The sequence below is a fragment of the Neovison vison genome, chromosome 4 (assembly GCF_020171115.1).
Source record: "Neovison vison isolate M4711 chromosome 4, ASM_NN_V1, whole genome shotgun sequence".
In the NCBI taxonomy this organism is placed as follows: Eukaryota; Metazoa; Chordata; class Mammalia; order Carnivora; family Mustelidae; genus Neogale; species Neogale vison.
In genome coordinates this window covers 128,502,915-128,523,782 of record NC_058094.1, presented here as the reverse complement: position 1 = coordinate 128,523,782, position 20,868 = coordinate 128,502,915, and the positions used below count along the sequence as shown (strand labels likewise).

The 20,868-nt window shown below is 41.6% G+C and overlaps 1 protein-coding gene across 3 annotated transcripts in view; it reads right to left on the bottom strand.

Moving 5' to 3' along the window:
• Positions 1–20,868, bottom strand: part of HECW1 (HECT, C2 and WW domain containing E3 ubiquitin protein ligase 1) — a 460,654-nt gene that overhangs the window by 45,891 nt on the left and 393,895 nt on the right. For all 3 annotated transcript variants that reach the window (XM_044245670.1, XM_044245672.1, XM_044245671.1), the window contains 7 exons: positions 16,323–16,428; positions 15,311–15,407; positions 10,073–10,156; positions 9,523–9,632; positions 4,151–4,271; positions 3,298–3,411; positions 2,335–2,487 (listed from right to left, as the gene is read on the bottom strand). In XM_044245670.1, the coding sequence (XP_044101605.1) occupies positions 2,335–2,487; positions 3,298–3,411; positions 4,151–4,271; positions 9,523–9,632; positions 10,073–10,156; positions 15,311–15,407; positions 16,323–16,428 (785 nt within the window). The remainder of the gene's footprint in view (positions 1–2,334; positions 2,488–3,297; positions 3,412–4,150; positions 4,272–9,522; positions 9,633–10,072; positions 10,157–15,310; positions 15,408–16,322; positions 16,429–20,868) is intronic.

Genomic DNA, 20,868 nt, shown 5'->3' with positions numbered 1-20,868 from the left:
TCTGCTCATGTGTTCTCTCGCTCTCACTCTCAATTAAATAAATAAAATCTTTGAGTACTGTTTACCTCATGTAACTCCCATCACAGCCAGTAGTATCGGCCCATCCAACCAGGCAACTCCGGACATATGCTATGCATCTCTTCTTCCCTCGAGGCTCCATTACTTCAGTGAACCAACTAGTTCAATCTCTTCTCCCTCCAAGATGCCCTTCAAGCCAGTCTCTTCCTTCCTGGGACACCACCTCTGCCTGAGTGTGAACCCCTTGACTCATCAACTGCTTTAGAGCTGGTTTCACTCTTTCCAGTCTTACCTCCTCAAATGTGTCTCCCCGCAACGGCAAGATTTACTTTCAAAACCACAAATCTAACTACAGTGTACTCCATGTAGATTATGACCAACTGCCTCTCCTGCCCCAGCCTCACTTCAACCCTGAGGTCATTCTCTGCTCTGATATGTCTGCACTACTTGCGGAAAACTCCATTCCCTCTCATGCTTTTCAGTTCTTAATCCCTATTTGGTTTCTGGGCATATCTTTTCTCCCCTCCTCTGCGGAGTCTCTTAAGACTGGGTGTAGTCATCCCCTCTTTTTTAAGATCCACTGGCTTCACTCCCCACACCCCACGCCCCTACCTTGTGTCGAGTGGTTTTGAGAGTTGTAATTTAATACAATGTGTTTTAATACATGTATTTAATACAATGTAGTACAATTTTATATAATACAATTTAATACAATTCTCAGGCTTGTATATGCATCCCAGGCTTACACACACGTGCGCATGTGTGTTAAGTACGTGTAGCCTGGCATTTAAGACACTGCAGCACAGCTGTTGGTCTACGCATGTGCTGCTCCCCACCACTCTACCACTCCGTGGGGGAAAGAGTTTCCTCATTTCACCTTTTATCTCCCGGCACACAGTGTGTGTTTGGTTCGTCAATGCTAAATTAATGAAGACATCCCCACAACACCTTAGCACAGTCGTATATTTGAAGGAAATATTTCTTTCTTGATCGCTGACTGTAAGTCACTACTTCTAACATCTTAAATGTCATGCTCGCAAACTAAGGGATAATTGAGGGACTGTACTGAGGATAACATGCGTATGCATGTACTCTTGTGTCGTGGGTGCTATTGCGCTCTCTACTGTTGGAATGAACCCCTCCTGATGTGACTTTAGTCCGAGCTGGCCTTCAGTTCTCGGGGTCACAAACCCCCTTAGTGGCCCCTTGCACGCTCCACCTGCCCTGCCTCTGTGCTTCTGCCCCACAGACTTCAGCATCCACTTATGGATAAACAGGAAATGGAACAACAATGGGCAACTTTGGGTTCCTCACTTGGGCCAAACACTGAGTGCAGATACACTGCTGCTCCACTCAAGAACTTCCGAGCTACGGGTTTTTGGAGAGAGAGGATACGTGCAATAGCGCTAAGTCTTAGCAGAGGTGGGTTATTCTGATGCTATATATCAAAATATGGGCATTAGGGATCTAAGCCAGGAGGCCAGGGATCACGCCAGGAGCTCCCTCCCCAGCAGCTGTCACAACACATCAAAAATGAGCAACGTTAAGATATTATCAGTTTCTAGGACTCATTTTCCTCTTAACAGCAGTAGCTCCTATAGTAAGAGTAGGAATACTTTTCAAATCAGGTGTGGTGGTGCCACAGCAGGAAGAAGCTTGCATCCTAGATGTACCACACAACTTTCTGGAGACTTCTAATACCCACATCTGAGGTATCTCACACATAGAATGGCAGACAGTTGACTGACAGTTATCTTCTTATACATCTTGGTAAGTGGTGATGGATGCCTCCATAAAAGAGAACCAAAGAAATAATGGATTTTCAAGCCGGGAGGATGTTCAGAGAGCACATGACCCAGCAGCCTTACTTGCTTCACGGTAAGAGGCACAAGCTGATATCGACAGTTCTAGAGCCACTGGTCCACCGTCAAGAACATGTCCAACCCAGTGAATACCTCCAAGGAGCCTCCACCAGGGACTCTTAGGATTTTAGTAGACTTTTCAACATTTGGTAAACATTTCAACATTCAACTACATCTACTTACCTCAGTGCTTCCTCAGAAGGCAATTACTGGCTCTTTTAGCGATTTGCTGTTCCTAGTAAATCTGCAGTGTCTTTAGTAATTCCTTTCATGTTCTGGGTGAAAACTAACAGAATCTTCTTTCTAGGGCTTTCTTGTTCACTCTCATTACCCCTCTTAGTATCTGGCCTACTGCTCTAAACAAGAAATAGTGCTGCTCAAGTCAGTACTACTGACGTCTGACTGAGAAAGACCAGAACTTTTGAGCCGAGAAAGTGAGCCTTCCAGGTCTTACCATTCAAGATGGTTTTCCACAAACGCGGACATGGGGCTGATCTGCACTGTGTAGGTGTCATTTGCAGAGTACTCAAAGAGTCCGTAGTAAGGGTTGAATAGCTCCTGAGACAAAAGGAAGAAGAACTCTCGCGAAGGACCACTGTAGTCCAGGCTGCAAAGGAAGCAGAGGCCCAAGAAGCTCGTTACTTGTGGGGGGAGGGGCCTGTTTCTACCCAGGTGCTAGTCTGTTCCTTCAGTCAGTGTAGAGAAAGCAGAGAGGCCTCTGATCCTTACAGTGGATGCCTGTGGGAGCACAGTCTGCTGTAGAAAGTGAGGAGGCAGCTTCGGCATGTTTCTTACTAGATGTCCATGAATAAATTTCCTATGGCAGTGTTTCTTAGCCTTTATTCAATCAAATGATCCTACTGGATAAAACACACAGCTGGCCCATCTGAAAGAAGGAGCTTGCTGTGAGAGGCATAAAAGAGTTTCCCACGATAGTACATGGGTTAGAACCAAGAAAACTTCCAAGTTTGTTGTGATACGCCCTCCTAGGTAGGCTTATCTTTCAGTGTTGGAGATAGTTTTTCACAAAATCACTGAAATGCTAGGGAAATTTTGCTATGTAGTTCTTTATGTGCACTCTAGGAGGAAGAGCTTTTTGTTCAGATACTCAAAAGTGTACACAACCTGAAAAAGTAAAGATCCAATAGCTTAAGTCTATATTTTTGGTTGTGCACAATGTAAATACATAACCTCAGACTCTAACACAAGCCAATAATCTTGGGCTTTTGAAGAACATAATTCTAAAGCTTGGCAATGCCTGGAGAGAGAAAGACCTCCTGGAGGGACATGATCAGAATCACCTTGGGGCAAAGGCTAAGAGCTACCCTGTTCTCTTTTGAGAAAAATCACCAAGATCTGGTGACTCTGGCCTGCCCACACTGAATGAGGTGTCTGCATAAAACTGCTGGTGCCTCACCCCTCCTCTCCAACAAAGGTGACGTAGAGTTTGTTTCGTTGAAGCTCCTTCCGGGAATAGGCCATCACCTGATTGAAGGTTCCCTCCAACAAATGGTCCCGACGAATGATGAGCCTGGGAAGAAGCCATGTGGGCAGTGAGTAGTGGCTCTGGGCTCTGATGTTGGAGAGTGCTCTAGATGAGTTGTGAGCGCCCAAGCTTATGGTCTCACGCCCTGGCCTCTCCAACTTGGTGCAGATCCCACGAGTTCAGCAATGGATTTATTTTAATGCTCTTTCCAAAACACTGGGAGCACAGGGACAACATGTACATTTTTATAATTGGATGACTTCCACCATATTGCCCTACTTTTAGGATTCTTTTGATCATTTCCAAAGAGAATCTCTTAAGTTGGATTCCTGAGTTAAGATTTCGTGTTTAAAGATGAACACAATAAACCAGGGAAAAATATAACTATTCACTTAGACCTCTGTTACAAAGTTATAGAATGCATGAATTTGACCAATGAATTAAATTTGCTCCAAGAATAAGTAAGAGGAAATACATAATTTTTAAAATTTAGTTCAAGATTCTTGGTTTTCTGGAAAGGTCTACCATTAATTTTGTATATGCCTTTGTCTGAAATGTTTTTTCTCTCTCTCCTTCTCTTCTCTTTCCTTCCTTCCTGCTTCTCTTCCAATTTAACTTCCTTCTTTCTTCCCAACTTTTTTTTTTTAACCTTCCTCCTTTCTATGAACATAACTGTTACCACACCATGGAATCCAATCTCCAAAAAGTATCACAAAGGTATAGGGGAGAAAAGGATAGGAACATCTAGCATCTGAATTCGGTGAACAAGCATTGGAACACTCACTTAATTTTCCCTGGACCCTGACCAAATCCTTTGGCTTCCAATTTTCGGTAGAAATTTCGGAGCTTGGCTTCAAAGTCTCTCCGGTAGGGTGAAGGGGCTCTTGCACTGGCTCTCTGTAAGCCTGCAGAGAGAAGCACACGGTCTGAAGGTCATCACTGATATGTGGAGCAATGTCAGAAGAAGGACCAATCGGAGGCACATTCTTATGTCTTATTTTTCCTCTCAAAAAAAAAAAAAAACCAGTTCCTTTGATTTCCATTACTCTTTCAGTTTCTTCTATAATAAATGGAAGTAATATAATAAAGAGAAAAATGAATTCTGATGACAATAAACATTTATGTCTTCCACTCCACCTCAAGTTGTATTTCTCTTAACAATACCTTGGTGAGCATATCTGTTGGCTTAACTGTACTTAAATAATCTAAATCAACATATCAAACCAGTCTACATTTTTCTTGTTAAATTTTTCATGTTATAAAAACCAGTCTAAATTTTTCATGTTATAATAAGTGATTATAACTATAATGAGGCAACTCAGACTAACACATGTGTATGGCGTACTTGTCTAACTATACTGACCCTAAAATAAACAGAGGTGTCCTATAGGGCCCAGAGCATTGAGGACTTTATATTAGATTGTCTTGTATCATAGAGGAAACATTTGTAATAATAATAATAATGACTTTATGATTCTATTTAGAAAAGAGTTTTTATATCACTGTTTTGTGAATGCTTTGTTATCCTTATACACTTTTTAATGAGAAAAGGAGTGGAAAAAATACCATTCTTCTCCAAGTTTTACAGATGACCAGAATTATGGCCTGCCCCTTCAATAACTACTATATTCCAGGTGTTGCATTAATATTCTAAAGAAGACTGATACCAATAAACTCACAGGCAGGACAATATAATTACAAGTTGAGATGACTGCTAGCTATGAAGGAAAGGAACTCAGTTCTTTGATATCAGAGAACACTCTGGCCAAGTTTGGGAAGGATTCCCTGAGGAATATTCCCTGGGGAAGAATAAGTAAGCATGAATTAGACTGAATTAGTTGGGAAAGGCTTCCCTTTAACTAAGACACGAGATGAGCTGGGAGAAGAGCAGTCTAGGTAGAAGATCAGCATGTACAAAGGTACTGAGGCAGAATGGAAAGTGGGGCTCAGGGTACATGGATTAGAGTGATGCAAACAAGGCTTGCGAGGTGGGTGGATGATCAAAAGGATAAGGTCCATTCTGCTAAACAATTCTGTTTAATACTAAGCACGGTAGGAAGCCACTGCACGAGGACTGACATGATGACAATTGAGTTATGAAAACACAAGCTTGGTCTTTGATGGTGCTACCCTTGAATGTCTGATTGGAAAGAGACATGGTTTGAGAGAGAGAAGAGAAGAAACCTGGGACTGAGTTTTGGGCATGGCAGGAAGTGAAGGATGAATCTGCACAGGTGGCCAAAGAAGTAGTTGAAATGCATACAGTAGTGTCACAGAAGCTTACTGAAGAGGTGACTTAAGAGGGGGAGCAATCAATAATGTCAAATGTGGCTTAATGTTAAATGTGAGAATTACCCACTGGACTGTGTGTCTGGAGGTCATGGTGACCTTAGTGAAGGCAGGTCCTCTGATGCGCCAGTGTGGAGTGGAAGAAGGGGTAGGCTTGGAAGGCTTGTAGTATTGGCAGCAGGCAGTGGAGAAAATGTCTACCTAATGGCTTCAGTTTTCTCAGTGAAGGGAGAAGGGGCTTCATTTGCTAGGAGAGACACAGAGAGCTGGAGTTTTGAGGGGCACATAAACATTCAAAATAGCAGTAGGGGGCACCTGGGTGGCTTAGTTGGTTGTGTCTGACTCTTGATTTTGGCTCAGAGGTCATGATCCCAGGGTTTTGAGATCAAGCCCTGTGTTGGGCCCTTCCCCCTGCACACTCTCTCTCTAAAAAAAAAAAAGAAAGAAAGAAAGAAAAAATAAACAGCAGTAGGGAAGTTTACCTAGGAAACATGGTCGAGTTTTCTTTTGGGTATTCAAGGTCCAGGTGAGGTGAGAGATGACTAACATATAGTTTGTAGTCTGCCCTGTCAGATGACTTTGCCCAAGAAGTCCTGAGCATAGATGCAGAGGAAGCAGATAGTATGTTTATCAAGGGGCAGAGTTCTGCAAACAAAATGGAGAGGACTGGGGAGTTTAGGCCATTGGCACAGATGTTACGAAGAAAATGAACTGTGGAATCTATGCTGGGTAAGGGAAGAACAGAAAGGAAAGGAGAGACATGCATGAACTAAGGTCCTGATGAGGACAAGGGACAGTAATGGGGAGAGTAGTTGAACAAGCATGTTGGATGGGAGTAAGATGCTTGAATCAGTGATTTTAGAGATAATGTCAGGGGTGGGAAGATGACTGTGGGAACAAGTAGTTGCACTGGGGGGAAGGTCATTGCAGACCAGAAATTCCAGACACCAGGAGCTCAGGGAAATGAATGGGTGTCCTTGTGTATGCTGAAGTCATTCAGGATGATGGAAGCACTTGAGAAGGAGAGGGAGATTATGAGACAGGTGCCGCAGTCTTTGAGAATGACAGAAAGGCTGGGAGATGACAGCAACTGGGGTGGTGGGGAGAGACAGCTGAGTAGTATGATCAAGGAAGTGTGAAGGGCCCTAGCCTCACCTTTGTGCCCCCACAGCACCTGAGGTGTAAGGGAATCAACAGCCACCACTTGAAAAGAGCTATCCTAAGTGAAATGACAGGTTTCAGGCTACAGGTTCAACCAGAATACAAGTCTTTAGGTGCAAGTAGCATTTTCTGCCCAGTAGAATGCAGTGTATTTTATAATATGACTTCTATTAGTGCTGGTACTACCACTATGCCCATGATCACTACTATGTATTTTTCTAATAATTTATGCTTTACAAAGTACTTTAGCATAAATACTTATGATTTGCTATCTCTGTAGCACCAAGTTAAATTTCATGAAGGTCTAAAAATATGGGAATTGTAAAATTTAACATCAAAATTTGGATTACATAATCTAAGACCCCATGGTCAGAGCTAGGAGAATTAAAAATTAAAATGAATTGGATGATTGTTTGCGTTCATGGTATTAGTAATGCCTCATTGGGAAAGTTGATGCCTTTTATAAAAGTTATGCAAATAATTATCATTTAGCAAATAACTCTTTATTCTCTTTTTTCTATTTGTACTATGATATCTCCCCCATGTCAAGATGTTAAAATCATACTCTACTTTCAACTGTTTGAACCAAAGTGCAGATGCTTTATCAGGCTAGGACAACATTTATGACAAAATGAAAGATCATGATGGAGACTCACAGTTGTCCCTAAATGGAAGGCTCTGCTCCCCAAAAGTAATTCATCCTGTGTGCACCAGAAACATTTGGCTGTCCTGATGTTGGCTCAGGCAAAGCTCCTCATCCTCCTTTCCCAGGCCACAGCATCTCAATTACACTGTATGTCCTTAACTAAGCCTTTGGTGCACTGGTTTGGAGGAGACGACAATGAGGAGATACTGACTTAGAAACAGATTCTAGCAATTAATAAAACTACCTCTAAGAGATAATTCTGAGGACATGACTTGGAGGAGCCAAACTAATATATTCATTTTAGAGACCTGCAGCAGTTCCAAGTAATGCCGAGTGAGACATCCCTTTGGAGGGACGGAACACACTGCTATAATCTCTCTCTTGTGACTTTCTCCAGTGGCTTCAAAAACTAAGCTTGGACAGACTCTAAAGGCTGTGAGATATGAACCTACTAGATTTTTATTTTATTATTTTTCTCCTTCCTTCATTCTTTCCTTCCTTTTTAAATTAAGTTCAATTAGCCAATATACAGTATTACATCATTAGTTCTTTTTTATTGTGTTCAGTTAGGCAACATATAGTAGATCATTAGTTTTTGACAGTGTTCAATGAGTTGAGTTCAATGAGTTGCATAGAATACCCAGTGCTCTTCGCAACATGTGCCTTTCTTGAAACCCATCACCCAGCTACCCAATCCCCTCACCCTTCTCCCTTCTCAAACTCTCAGTTTGTTTCCCGGAGTTTATAGTCTCTCATGGCTTGTCTCCCTCTCTGATTTCTTCCCATTCTGTTTTATACATCATTAGTTTTTGATGTAGTGTTCAATGATTCATTAGTTGCGTATAACACCTAGTGCTCATCAGATCACATGCCCTCCTTAATGCCCATCACCCAGTCATCTACTTACTACGTTTTTATAACTAATTCCCTTTACTTTTTAAGCTATAAAAAGAAATTTGGGTTTGCCACCAAGACTCTGACCAAGGTGGTATAGTAAACCAAGTAACTGAGGAAAAACTCTCCAATATCTGGATCCCATTTGGGAGTATGGATTTTACTTAGTAACTAATCATTTTGATTAGATTTGATGAACCCTTTGTCACTAAAGAGTTCAGTATTCATTTCCTTATTTGGAATGGAAGATACCTATAAAGAATTTCTGTTTTATGAATAAATTAATCCTAGTACATAAAAGAAAACAGTGGGGGAACAATTGTGCATGTAAGAAAAGTCTTCAACATCTTCATAGGGGACATTATGGTGGCCCCTAGTAACCATATCACCGAGCAATTCCTTAGCAAAAAGTTACCAAAATTGGTATCTAGTAACATTCTGAGTCATAAGGCAGAATGTTTTGGAAACGGTTCTTCCCTTCTAAATGCCTGTGGGGTACCTTGGGATATAAAAGCAATTTAGAGCAGGGTCAGCAGACCTTTTCTTGTGAGGGGCCAGATAGTAAATATTTTAAGCTTTTGCAGCCATCCAGTCTCATCATTATTACTCCTCTACGCCGTTATAGTGTAAAAGTTGCTACAGAAAACACACAAATAAACAGGTGTGGCTGGGGTCCAATAACATTCTATTTACGGACACTGAGATTTGAATTTCACAGAATTTTCACACGTCATGAAATACTGTTTTGATTTTCCAATTATTTAAAAATGTAGAACACAGGGGCGCCTGGGTGGCTCAGTGGGTTAAGCCTCTGCCTTCAGCTCAGGTCAAAATCTCAGGGTCCTGGGATTGAGCCCCACATCAGGCTCTCAGCTCAGGGGGGAGCCTACTTCTCCCTCTCTCTCTCTCTCTGCCTGCCACTCTGCATACTTGTGATCTCTCTCTGTGTCAAATAAATAAATTAAATCTTCAAAAAAATGTAGAACGCAGCATTACAAAAACGGACAGCAAATTTCAATACCCAATCTTGGCAGTGTGCTTTCAATCAGAAAATTGAGAGGGAGGAAGAGAGAGAGAGCCCATATACAACTGTCCTTCGCCCATCTCCGTCTGGGGAAACACGGGTCGCCACTCACAGGAGACAGAATGCCAGACGCTCAAGTTACCTGGGGAGTTCTGAGGTGAGGAACAGGGTGAACAGCGGGGAGAGAAGCTGTACCCGGGGAGGAAGGCAGCCTGCAGTGGGACGTAGGACATAATCTCTTCTTCAAAGAGACTGCAAAGTAAAAAAGAAGAAGAGAAGTAAGAAGAAGCAGAGGAGAAGGAAGAAGAAGAAAGGAAAAAAGTTAGTTTTCTGTCCGTGAGAGAATATTCATGAAGTGGGGTAACAGTGGTTACGGTTCTCACAAGGCAACAACAAAAGCACTTAGGTTCACTTAGGAAGGTAGATGCCGGCCTGCAAATATTCTCAACGTTATTTTAAACCCTAATTAATCCTGAAATAATTGTCTCTTTCAAGTACTATATACAGTTCTTGATACCCCAGTTGTAAATGTAAAGGCGGCAATGGGCAGCAGGTACAAGGGTGGGGGCCCTACTTTAGTTGCAGCCAGTAGAATCCTCTAAAACAAACGGTGAGTGTTTCAGTCATAGCTGTAGTGGAGGAAGACTGCCCAAAGCATCCTTTCTAGAAGCGTTTCAGGCTTAGCCCCTTACCTCAGCAAAATGACTAGATCTGCATCACAAGACAACTTTTCAAGCCCGTGATTACCCTCAGTCCGAATGTAATGGATTTTCTCCCTAGAAAAATGTGGGAAACAAAGTATGAATTACCAACAGGTAAGTTAGGGAATAAATCTCCCAATTTTTCCCCTCTCTGATGATAATAATGTGAACCCAGATCTTCATCATTACTTGAATATTTTCAGGCAACAATATAATAAATTTGTCCTTTTGGTGGGTATATTTTTGAAAAGGGAAACGTTTGGGCCTCTACAAAGATATGCAAAATAAGATCGAACAGAGAAATGCACTGTGACTCAACCTCTCAGGATAGGTAGCCCATCACTGCAGTAAAGGCTATTGTCAAAACCTGGGGGGTGTTCACAGTGTCTTCACTGACTGGGGTTTTGAAAAACGGAGCGGAACTGTCACCATTTCGCAGGGAAGATGTGGAAGCCCAGCCAACCGTGCAAGCACCATGCCGCCTCCACCAACTGTCTCTCCCTTCATGTTCCTGTTCTTGACTCCATGTTCCTGAGTGTTGGCCTCTAAATCCTGATACCACCTCACAGAACTCTTGTTTGGAAGACTTTGGTGGATCTTCTCCCCTGGTTTGCTGACTCGGCCTCACAAAGGACTCTCAAACTTATGTCATTCCAAAGACAGTGCCCCTGGGGCCCATCATCCCATTCCCCAAGGACCTTTATGTGGGAAAGCCCCTGGTCTCTTTGTCTGTAGGAAAAATGGGAAGAACATTCTAGGGATTGCCCTTTATTCCCAGTGTCCCTGAGGACATGAAGTCCAAAGAGGGTCAACTCTACTACGGCAGCAGAGTGCCATCAGAAAGTGGCACTGCCCTGTAGTGGTTCTATTATCCCACTGCCCACATGAACCACATCCATATATAAGAAAGCCGAACACAGTTTTCTGAGACTTTCAGTGGCTCTCCACAGGACATAGCACCTTCTGTCATGTCTATGAAAATCTCATGCAGACCCAGTCGTCTGGGGGAGGGGAGCTCCAAATGCCCCTGGGACTCAATCCCAAAGGTACTGGCACTGGGAAGGATCTCTAAAGGTTAGAATACCTCCCCTACACATAATAACCCTTGCCCACCAGGAAAACTCCGGCGCAAAACTCTCCTCAAGACTCTGTTCACTACAGCCACCTGCCTCCTTGACATCTTGACATCTCCCCTTGTGGCCTCAAAACTTAATATCCAAATGAAATCCTTGACGTTCTTTCGTCTTTATCACTGAACTCTGATCTTGTCCTTTGTGGCCTTTAACACATTCTATAGCTATATATTTAGCTTAAGGAAAAAAAAAAAAAGGCAAACTTGCCTATCATCTGCCCTCCTCAATAGATGGCAAATACCATGCAGTGTAGGGCCAATGTCTGCTTTGTTCTGCTACTGTGTACACAGCCTCCCACAGTTCTGATTCAGAACACCAGCACAATAAAAACACCAGGTGGAGGAAGAATGAATGAATGAAAACTGCTACCATGATCCTTAAAGTGAAGAAATGTCGTCAGCCGCTGGGTTTTGTGGCTCCATCTTCCCTTTCCACATGTGGCTTCCTTATGGTTCACTGCTGTCTGCTGAACAGTTTTCTGAGGACTCCCCCTCCACCATCTAACCCAGAAACTGGCTTTGTGGACCCACGATAGTGGATCCATGGCTCCCTGAGAAGAGCAAGGCTGAACAGGGGTCACAGCCCCTACCTGGAGACCACAGAGGAAGCAGTAGTTTCTTCCTCTGAACAGTGTCATGTGGAAAGAAGGTTTTCTTTTCAATCTCTGGACTTTTAAAATAGAGCTGAGTCACCCTCCTGTCACACTTAGGGTCAAGTACAAGCCCAGTCATAGCAAGTAATGCCCAGGTTCCTGGTTCCTGGAAGCCTGACTCCCTGAAGAGCAGTTTCTTCCTCTTACTGTTCTCCCTTTTTTATTCCATAGCTTCTTAGTTACTGTGGGCCTTCTGCTTTTGATGAGATATTTGGGCTCTTATTCTGGGCCTACAGGTCCTTAAAGGAGTCCATAATCTTAAAGAAGCTATTAGATTCTGTACTAAATAATTGCCAAGATTTTTTCCAATTACAAGATGTCTTAATTCCAAGTTCCCCCACATCTGGAAAATTGTAATTGTAGAATTCTGCACTGCAACAAAGACTTTAAGATTTCTTGAATTTTGTTATAGTGGAATACTATGCAATAGTGCTGAAAATAGTTTACTTTCACTCTTTTACCCACGGGATTACATTTTTCACTTTTAAAGATGACTCAAATGAGACCCACTGAGCCACCCAGGCGCCCGTAATTAATGTTTCTTATCTTCAAAGCAGAGGACTAGGTTCTGAGGGGGAGAGTGGTACAAAGGCAAGGAACAGAAGGTCCTGCTGTAAGGAGCTTACATATCATAGAGAGACAGCAGTACAGACAGTATTCAAGAGATAATGGAAAAAATATAGTAGAAGGACAAAAAAGGAGTACTAATAAAGTAAGGCAAAAGAAGTACTTAAGTTTGTCTAGGTCAGTGAATCTTTGCCATTTGGTTTGAGCCTTTAAAAGGAGTGAGAGGTCCTTAAGAGAAAAGCCATTCCTGAGAGGGCAGAACAAGGAGAGAACACAGCTTGTTTAATGGAGGTGGAAGAAGCCAGAAGGAAAAAATTAGCATGAGATGGAGAGTTAGGTTAGGGCCAGACTATGGAAACTGTGCTTAGAAATCCTGACTTTATTTTATACACAATGGAAAGCTTTTTTAAAGGCGTGTAAGATGATTTATTCTGTGCTATAAGAAGGTAATTTTGTCCTAGATCTAGGGGACACCTTCCAGGACACCCCTACAAAATCCAGGAGAGAAATGTTGAGCACCCAAACACAGGCTATGATAGGGAAGGAAAAAAGAAAAAAGAAAAAAAAAAAAAAAAAGGCTGGAAGAGAGGAAGTGAGAGGCAGACGTTTGTATGTAGAGACAGGGAAAGAGGGAAGAGTGGAGATCCGGCAACGGGGAAGACAGTGATTCTAATTCACACGGAGTAAAAAGCAGGGAAAAGAGGTATCTGTGAGGGTGTGTGGGTGTGTGTGGGGAGAACAGTGAATGACCCACCCAGGCAGGAGTAATAGGAATTTGAATAGCAAAGAGGCTATGTTCAGGTGTTGGTGATTCACTGAGGAAGTCAAATCAGAGTACTACAGCTGTCAGCTAGACGCAAAAGACCACCAAATGGGAGATGACAAGTCAGTGACTGCACTTGTGCCCACCTTCCCTGATCCTTTACACATACTCATAAAAGCATCTCCAGAGTGCCCACATGATAACTCTGTATCTGAAGAGATCAAGGGCATCTATGGGCTGAATAACAGGCCCAGATTAATGGTCTCTAGGAGATGGAGTAAGAATTCAAACTCCAAGAGGAAACACTTAACCGTCGTGAATAGCCAGCTTCCAAATGTTATGTAGTCAGCTGAAGCAGAGAGATAGCTGAATATCTTGCAAAGAAAGTGGGATCTAAGTTCAGAGGATATGTTCTCTTGTTATCACCTTGAGTGGCTGTCCTTTCCAAATGAAGTGGATTCAGTTTCAGAGACACTCATACAACAATGACACTAATGGATATTAAGATATAAGTAGTTAGAACACAGGATACTTCTGATACTTTTGGTTTGCTTGTTGGTGTATTTTTGAATATGTTCATCTAATAGTTTGTTTACCATTAACTGTGATATTTTAAAGATAAAACATTTAAAATGGATTAAAGACCTAAATGTGAGACCTAAACCCATAAAATTCCTAAAAGAGAACATAGGCAGTAATTGCTCTGACATTGGCTATAGAAGCATCTTTATAGCTATGTCTCCTTTGGCAAAGGAAACAAAAGCAAAAATAAACTTTTGGGACTACACCAAAACAAAAAGCCTTTGCAAGTGAAGGAAGCCAACAACAAAAGACAATGTAGTGAGTGAGAGAAGATATTTGCAAGTGATATACCAAATAAGGGGTTAACATCCAAAATATTTAAAGAACTTATACAACTCAACATCAAAACCCCCCTAAATAATCTAATTAAAAGTGGAAAGGGGACATGAATAGATATTTTTCTAAAGAAGATATCCAGATGGCCAATAGACACATGAAGATGCTCAACATCACTCATCATCAGGGAAATGCAAATCAGTACCACAACGAGACATCACCTCACACCTGTCAGAATGGCTAATATCAGAAACACAAGAAACAACAAATGCTGGTAAGGATGTGGAGAAAAAGGAACCCATAAGCAGTGTTAGTGGGAATGTAAGCTGGTGCACTACTGTGGAAGAGAGTATGGAGGTTCCTAAAAAAAATTAAAAATAGAATTACTACACAATCTAAAAATTCCACTAGTGGGTATTCATCCAAAAAATTGAAAACGCTAATTCAAAAAGATATATGCACCCCTGTGTTTATGGTAGCATATATATATAACAGCCAAGATATGGATGCAATCCAAGTGTCCATCCACAGATGAATGGATAAAGAAGATGTGGTACATATATGCAATGGAACATTACTCAATCATAAAAAGAATGAGATCTTGCCATGTGCGACAACATGGATAGATCTAAATGGTATAATACCAAGTAATGCCAAGTCAGACAAAAATACCATAGGGTCTCACTCATATGTAGAATTTAAGAAACAAAACAAATAAGCAAGGCAAAACAGAGACAAAGGAAAAACAGACCCTTAACAACAGAGAAAAAACTGATGGTTACACTAGGGGAGGTGGGTGGGGAAATGGGTGAAATAAGTGAAGAGGGTTAAGGGTACAGGGACCACGAAGAGCACTGGGTAAAGCACAGAACTGCTGAATCACTACACTGTACACCTGAAATTAATATAACATTAGTTACTGTGTTAATAACACTTGAATAAAAAATTTATGTGGTGCTTTACATAAGTAATTCTTTCTTGGAAGCTATTTTACTTTTCTGTGCCTCCCTCCAAATCAACGGAAATCATATTGGCATTGTATGAATAGTATGTGACCCGGCAATATGGCTAGCTCTGATTATTGTGACACTGCAAAGAATATTAGAACCCCCCGGATCCTTTGTTTTCAGTATTCAAGACATAATTAAATACACGAACAAAACACAGGCTTCTGTTCTCTCCCCACGGAGGTTCTGTCCCACCTGAAAGACCAGCTGGAGAGACCCAGAGCTAGAGGATGAGGGACAAGCCCCTACCTGAGTGCATGGTTTCTCGCCAGGCTTGGCTGACGCTCTTGCAGCATTTCAAAAATGTTTGGTTGGCGAAGAAATGCCACAATCTTGTCATTATATGCTGAAACAGACAGAACGGCGAGTTGTGGTTGAGTCTTCCGCCCAGAGGTAATTTCTCTAATGGTTGGAAAATGGCTGCTTGATACCCGGGAGTTTGAAGGGCAGGTGACATACTCATCAAAAAATGTAAGCTCTTGCGGGTTGTTTTCTGTGACATAATAGCACTATCATTTTTAAAAGAGCAAACCAAAAGGGAACCAGATCTAAGTTAATCATCCTTAATATTCCAGGAACTTAACTGTGTGTTAACTCATCCCTGTGTGAACAGGTGAAGGAAAATAAAATAGCTCTTCCATGAGGAGAGTTGTACTCTCTTCCTTCTGACTGCTCTTGGTCAGTTATTATAGTTATTATGGCAAAAAATTTTACATGAGTTCAAAGAAACCCTTTTTTGAGCACTTGACCCTGACAACCTGTGGCCAAGGTTGATTTCCCAGTAGTGATAATGGAAATATCCAAATCCACTGGGGCTCTCTCACCTCACTTCCCTTGATACAAGTGGCATGTACCTCAGGAGATAACTGAGGTTAGGAACGAAGACTGTGCTGACTTATCCCCATACACAAGAGAAGGGAGTTCTAAATCAAAAACTGCATCTAAGAGCAACAGGTCCCATCACCTCATTTAAACTATGCTCTCTTGGACTCGGCTAACAAATCACTGACTGGAATACAGAAGAGGGGGATGAGGGTCTGGAAGAGAGCAGAAGAGAAACAGGGAAGATGGTAGGTCAAATTGAGGAGTGAAGAGAAAGGAAAAAGGGGCACAAAGGGAATGGAAATAAAGGGTAGGAGTAGATTACACCATAGGGGAGGAAAAAAGAGAACACAGAATCCTAAATATTAAAAGATTCATGACAAGAAAAAAAAAAAGGCTAAGTGTTGGGTATCCGGGGTCCCCAAAGCATGATACGTACCTAGTGGCAATGACTCATGTTGGTGTTGGCTTCGAATAGCGGCTACTAGGCTGTGTCCTGGCCTGGCCAGTAAAGAGGCTCCTCTGTTTCTAGAGACTTCTGAAGCCTAATTTCAAAATAAAATTGTTAGCATTGGAAATCTTACCAATTTCAGATGGTCTTTTGATACTAATTTTTCAATATGAGGGGTAAAAGATCCTGATATCACCTAAGTTAAGAAAGAAATGAAGTTACAGTCCTGAAAGTGAATAGAAATAAGCAAGTTAAAAAAAAAAAAAAACAACGACTAAGTAGGATGGTTGATGGTTTTTTAAGAAAGTGAATGTGCCAAATGTTATCAATGTTATCTGAATTAATACACCATATCGACTAAGAAACATTTCTCCTCATCAATACGTTGAAGAGACTTATTTCCTCCAGTCCTGGAGGAAATGTTTCTTAGAGGGTTTTGGCGGGGAGGGGGTTGAGGGGAGGGGTGAGCCTGGTGGTGGGTATTAAGGAGGGCACGCATTGCATGGAGCACCGGGTGTGATGCATAAACAATGAATCTTTGAAAGCTGAAAAAAGAAAGTTAAATTAAAAAAATAGATCGAAGAGACAAATTCAACATGAATACTCTCAGTAAAGATTAAGTTTATGACTTCTATTTCTCAGAGTTAGCACCTCACTTCAGAACTGAGTGTGAAATGGACCTGCTCTTTTTAACAGCACGGATCACTCTCAGATGGTCATTCTCTGCTGAGTGCTTATCGATCCATTCTCTGTGCTGGCTACTCTTCGCATAGTATCCTCTCATTCTCCCAAAATTCTGAAAGATAAGCACTATTAACCCCAGATTCCAAACAGAGAAACTGAGAATTGGATAAATTTAGTTTTTACAACATTTTAAACTGTAAGAGGCAGAACCACGGTAGCAGCTAATGCTTGACCACAAAGCATCTGTTTGACTCCTCTCCTGCTGTTAGCCTGCATCCAATACCCTGGTTTTGGATGCCCATTTTGATAAAATTTCATGAAATATAAAATTTTCTTAGCTTAAAACTGATATTTGTGATGATTAATTCAGCTCAGTTTTAAGTTTTAACAAACGCCCTGAGTTCTAGAGTACGGCAGTGAGCTTCCTACCCTGATTCCGTGCACCTCTGCTCCTTAAAGGACCCTGCAGGGTAAGCTATTTAAACAAGGACCCTATAGATTTTCCCCATTGGAGTACATTCACCAGATATATGGGGTTTGCTGTAGAGTATGACTCATTTGATGGTGTCTGGTAAAGTACACCAAAACAGGCTTTGCAAACATTTCAGAATTACATTGACGATTACTTTGTGATATTACTTAAAAAGTGCACAAGATCCAGACAAATAAGAAAAGTGCGCAAGATCCCTCTGAGAGTGCTGCACGATTCACTTCCACAGAATTCAGGAGGCTATTGAGTTCCTATGCTACGAAGTCCAGAAAGGGGACTTTCAGGCTAATCCGCGTATCATATAGCAGATGACAAATAGGACAGATTACTTAGGGCTTACTCATTAAAGACATGGTAATTGCTGGTTTTCATTTGGGTCCTCCTTCCACACTCCACACAGAGACGGGTAACATCCTTTCTTTGCAAGCTGTGCGAGCAGTTCTGTCTGTATACGGCAGTCTTTGAATTGCTCTTTTTTTTTTTTTAAAGATTGATTTATTTGACAGAGAGAGAGATCACAACTAGGCAGAGCAGAAGGCAAAGAGACAGGGGGAAGCAGGCTCCCTGCTGAGCAGAGAGCCCTATGTGGGGCTCAATCCCAAGACCCTGAGATTATGACCTGAGCCGAAGGCAGAGGCTTAACCCACTGAGCCACCCAGGTGCCCCTGAATTGCTCTTCTTGAAGTAGTAGCCATAGAGATCTATCCTTTCTATCCTGGCCCTTCTCCTTGCCCACTGCTTACTTGGGGGACCAGGAAATAGATTCCTTGGGCCACTGAGGTAGACTCCTCACTTCGATGCCATTAGCTCTCAGCTCTGTACTGCTCCTATAGTTAGCCACCAAGATTTAGAAGCTAGTACTTCTGCAACAGCACTTTCTAGTCCCATTTACATGGTTCCAGTGCAAGGTGATGAAAGAAAAGTTTGCTGATTATTAAAGTAGGCAGTGTGGAGTCTTTACATTTCTTTCTCCTTGAATTAATACATATGTAAAGCCCTTCTAGGACTGAAATGATAGGTCTCTTTTTCTTGGAAGGAGTTACATCAGTCTGCTTGAATGTGTTTGAAATATTTTGAATGCTGCAGAGACAGGTATCTGAAAGACTACTCAGTTGAAGATTATCTAAATGATGTATTACAGAACTGAAGAAGTAGGTCTGGTAACAGACCTCAGGAAGGCATGGCTGTATTCCGAACTCAGGTGATGCCTGCTGTCCCACCCTGAGCCTAAGCGTCCCCTTGTTGGTGGCTTGCCCCGAAATAAAGGGCACTCTGAAACAGGAGGAGGCTCACTTCTATTCCTGGCTGCCGTAGGGAATTCATATGTCGCAGATACGTTTTAGGGAAACCTGGTCCTACTTCTCAAGTTGCTTGCTCACTGGCAAAACTAAGCCCGATGGCAAAACTTCAGAAACCAGATGAGGGGCAGCTACCCTGCAGGTTGATGACTGACTGATGAATGTGCTTCAGGCGAACTGGGAGTGAGGTGGAGGAAACGACACAGGGGGAAGGGAGGGCTCATGGGGTACCTGAACCATGAGAGATACCTGCTGAGGGTAAAGGAGGTAGCGGAGGGCCTACAGATGAGAGCAGATGGGAGGGTTAAATAGGAACAGGCTTGTTCAACCAGGAGCCAGGAATTTATAGAGATGGAGATAATTTCAAGCAGGGCTGGGAATGACTTTGAGATCAGTCTAGAGTTTACTATGTGCTAGAATCCTTGTACCCCTAAAGCAGTACTAAATTGTCCATCCTGAGGAATGTTTGGCATCGGCTGAGTGACCTGATTTGGATCTCACCGCAAACATGATGTTAACATTTGTTTTCCTAACTACTGAAAATGACTAGAAAAATGGATTTTCCATTTAAAACCAAAATTACATGACTCACTGAAGTGCATTTGACATTTTTTGTGTTACTGAGTTTCTCACAGGTGTGTGTGTGTGTGTGTGTGAGACAGAGAGACAAAGAAGGGACACCCCTGCCCTTGCACAAGGGCCCACCTCTCCCCAGACATGCCATGACTATTCTATGACTGGCTAAAACCCAGTTTGCAGTAGGAACTAATTTAAAGATTTCTTTTCCTTTTGATGTTGAGATAGCTTTAATCATAATTGCAAATGTGAAAACTTCAAACATTGAGCTCTCCAGAAAAAAAAAATATATGCTCAGAAAATAGTTTTCAGTAACTGGTAAACAAGCTTCTCTTCTGTGTTGCAATTTAGAAATGTAAACTGGTGGGTTTTTTAAAGCCCTGATTGAAATTGCAGGTTTTAGACTGAGTTTGGGTTAATAATCAGCTAACGTTCTCTTTGAAAATGCTGGAGACCTAATGATAAAATATTGAGTTCAGAGGAAAAGCCCAAGTAATGAATTTGCACTCATCTCTAGATTCCTTTTGTATTCTGAAAGTAGATCATTAACAGTTTTTAGAATTATCTTAAGGAAACAAGAGAGAGATCTATGCTTGAGTCATGCAACATATTTATAATAGTGAAAGTGAATAATAAACATAATTACAAAGAAAGGCTTGAGCTAAATTACGGTAGATTCATACGATTAAAATACAGAAGAATTTTAATGGCATGGGAACCGTCTCCAGGGTATTGTACTGGTAAAGTAGGATACAGAACCATAGACAACATGATTCAATTTTTTATTTCTGTGTAGACCAGAAGTGTCTCCAGATGGGATATTATACTCTCCTTTCAACTTCTTTCCCATCTGTGTCTGTGTTTTCTACACTCTTTACTTACTGTTGACTCAAAACTTTATTTTCATAAGTGTCTGAATTCTATAAACTTCCAGTAAAACCTATAACCACATACAGGTTACATGGAATCAAGAGGAAAATTCCCAATTTTTAGAAGTGGTAAGGAAGTTACCTTCCCCAAAGGCAAGCTTCCTGAATGATGACTTCTCTGTGTCATCAGAGCTACTGGAATAACTTCTACCATCAAAAAAAGCTTGCTGCAAAGAATGACCCAGAGTGACCTCTGCTTTCAAAGTGAAAAGTCAGTTTCTCTTCTCTACCAGATCCCTGCCCTTCCCTGAGGCAATTACTATTATCCTTTTTTGTGTGTACCCGTCCAGAACTTTCCTATGACTAATGACTTTCTAACCTGACCAAAATAAGGAGCTAAAAGAAATAAAAATTATGTACCCTGTTATCCTTCCTTATTGTTACAAGACAAATGTGATCTTTAGTGATTTCCTCACAAGAGATGGGGCCCAATATTTATAGCCCAATACGCTCTTTCCATTGATCTGTGGCCATTTCCATTTGGACATTATGGGAAGAGTTAGGCCTGTTCTATTAACAACTTTTTTTTTTTTTTTTTTGTATATTGCAGACAACGT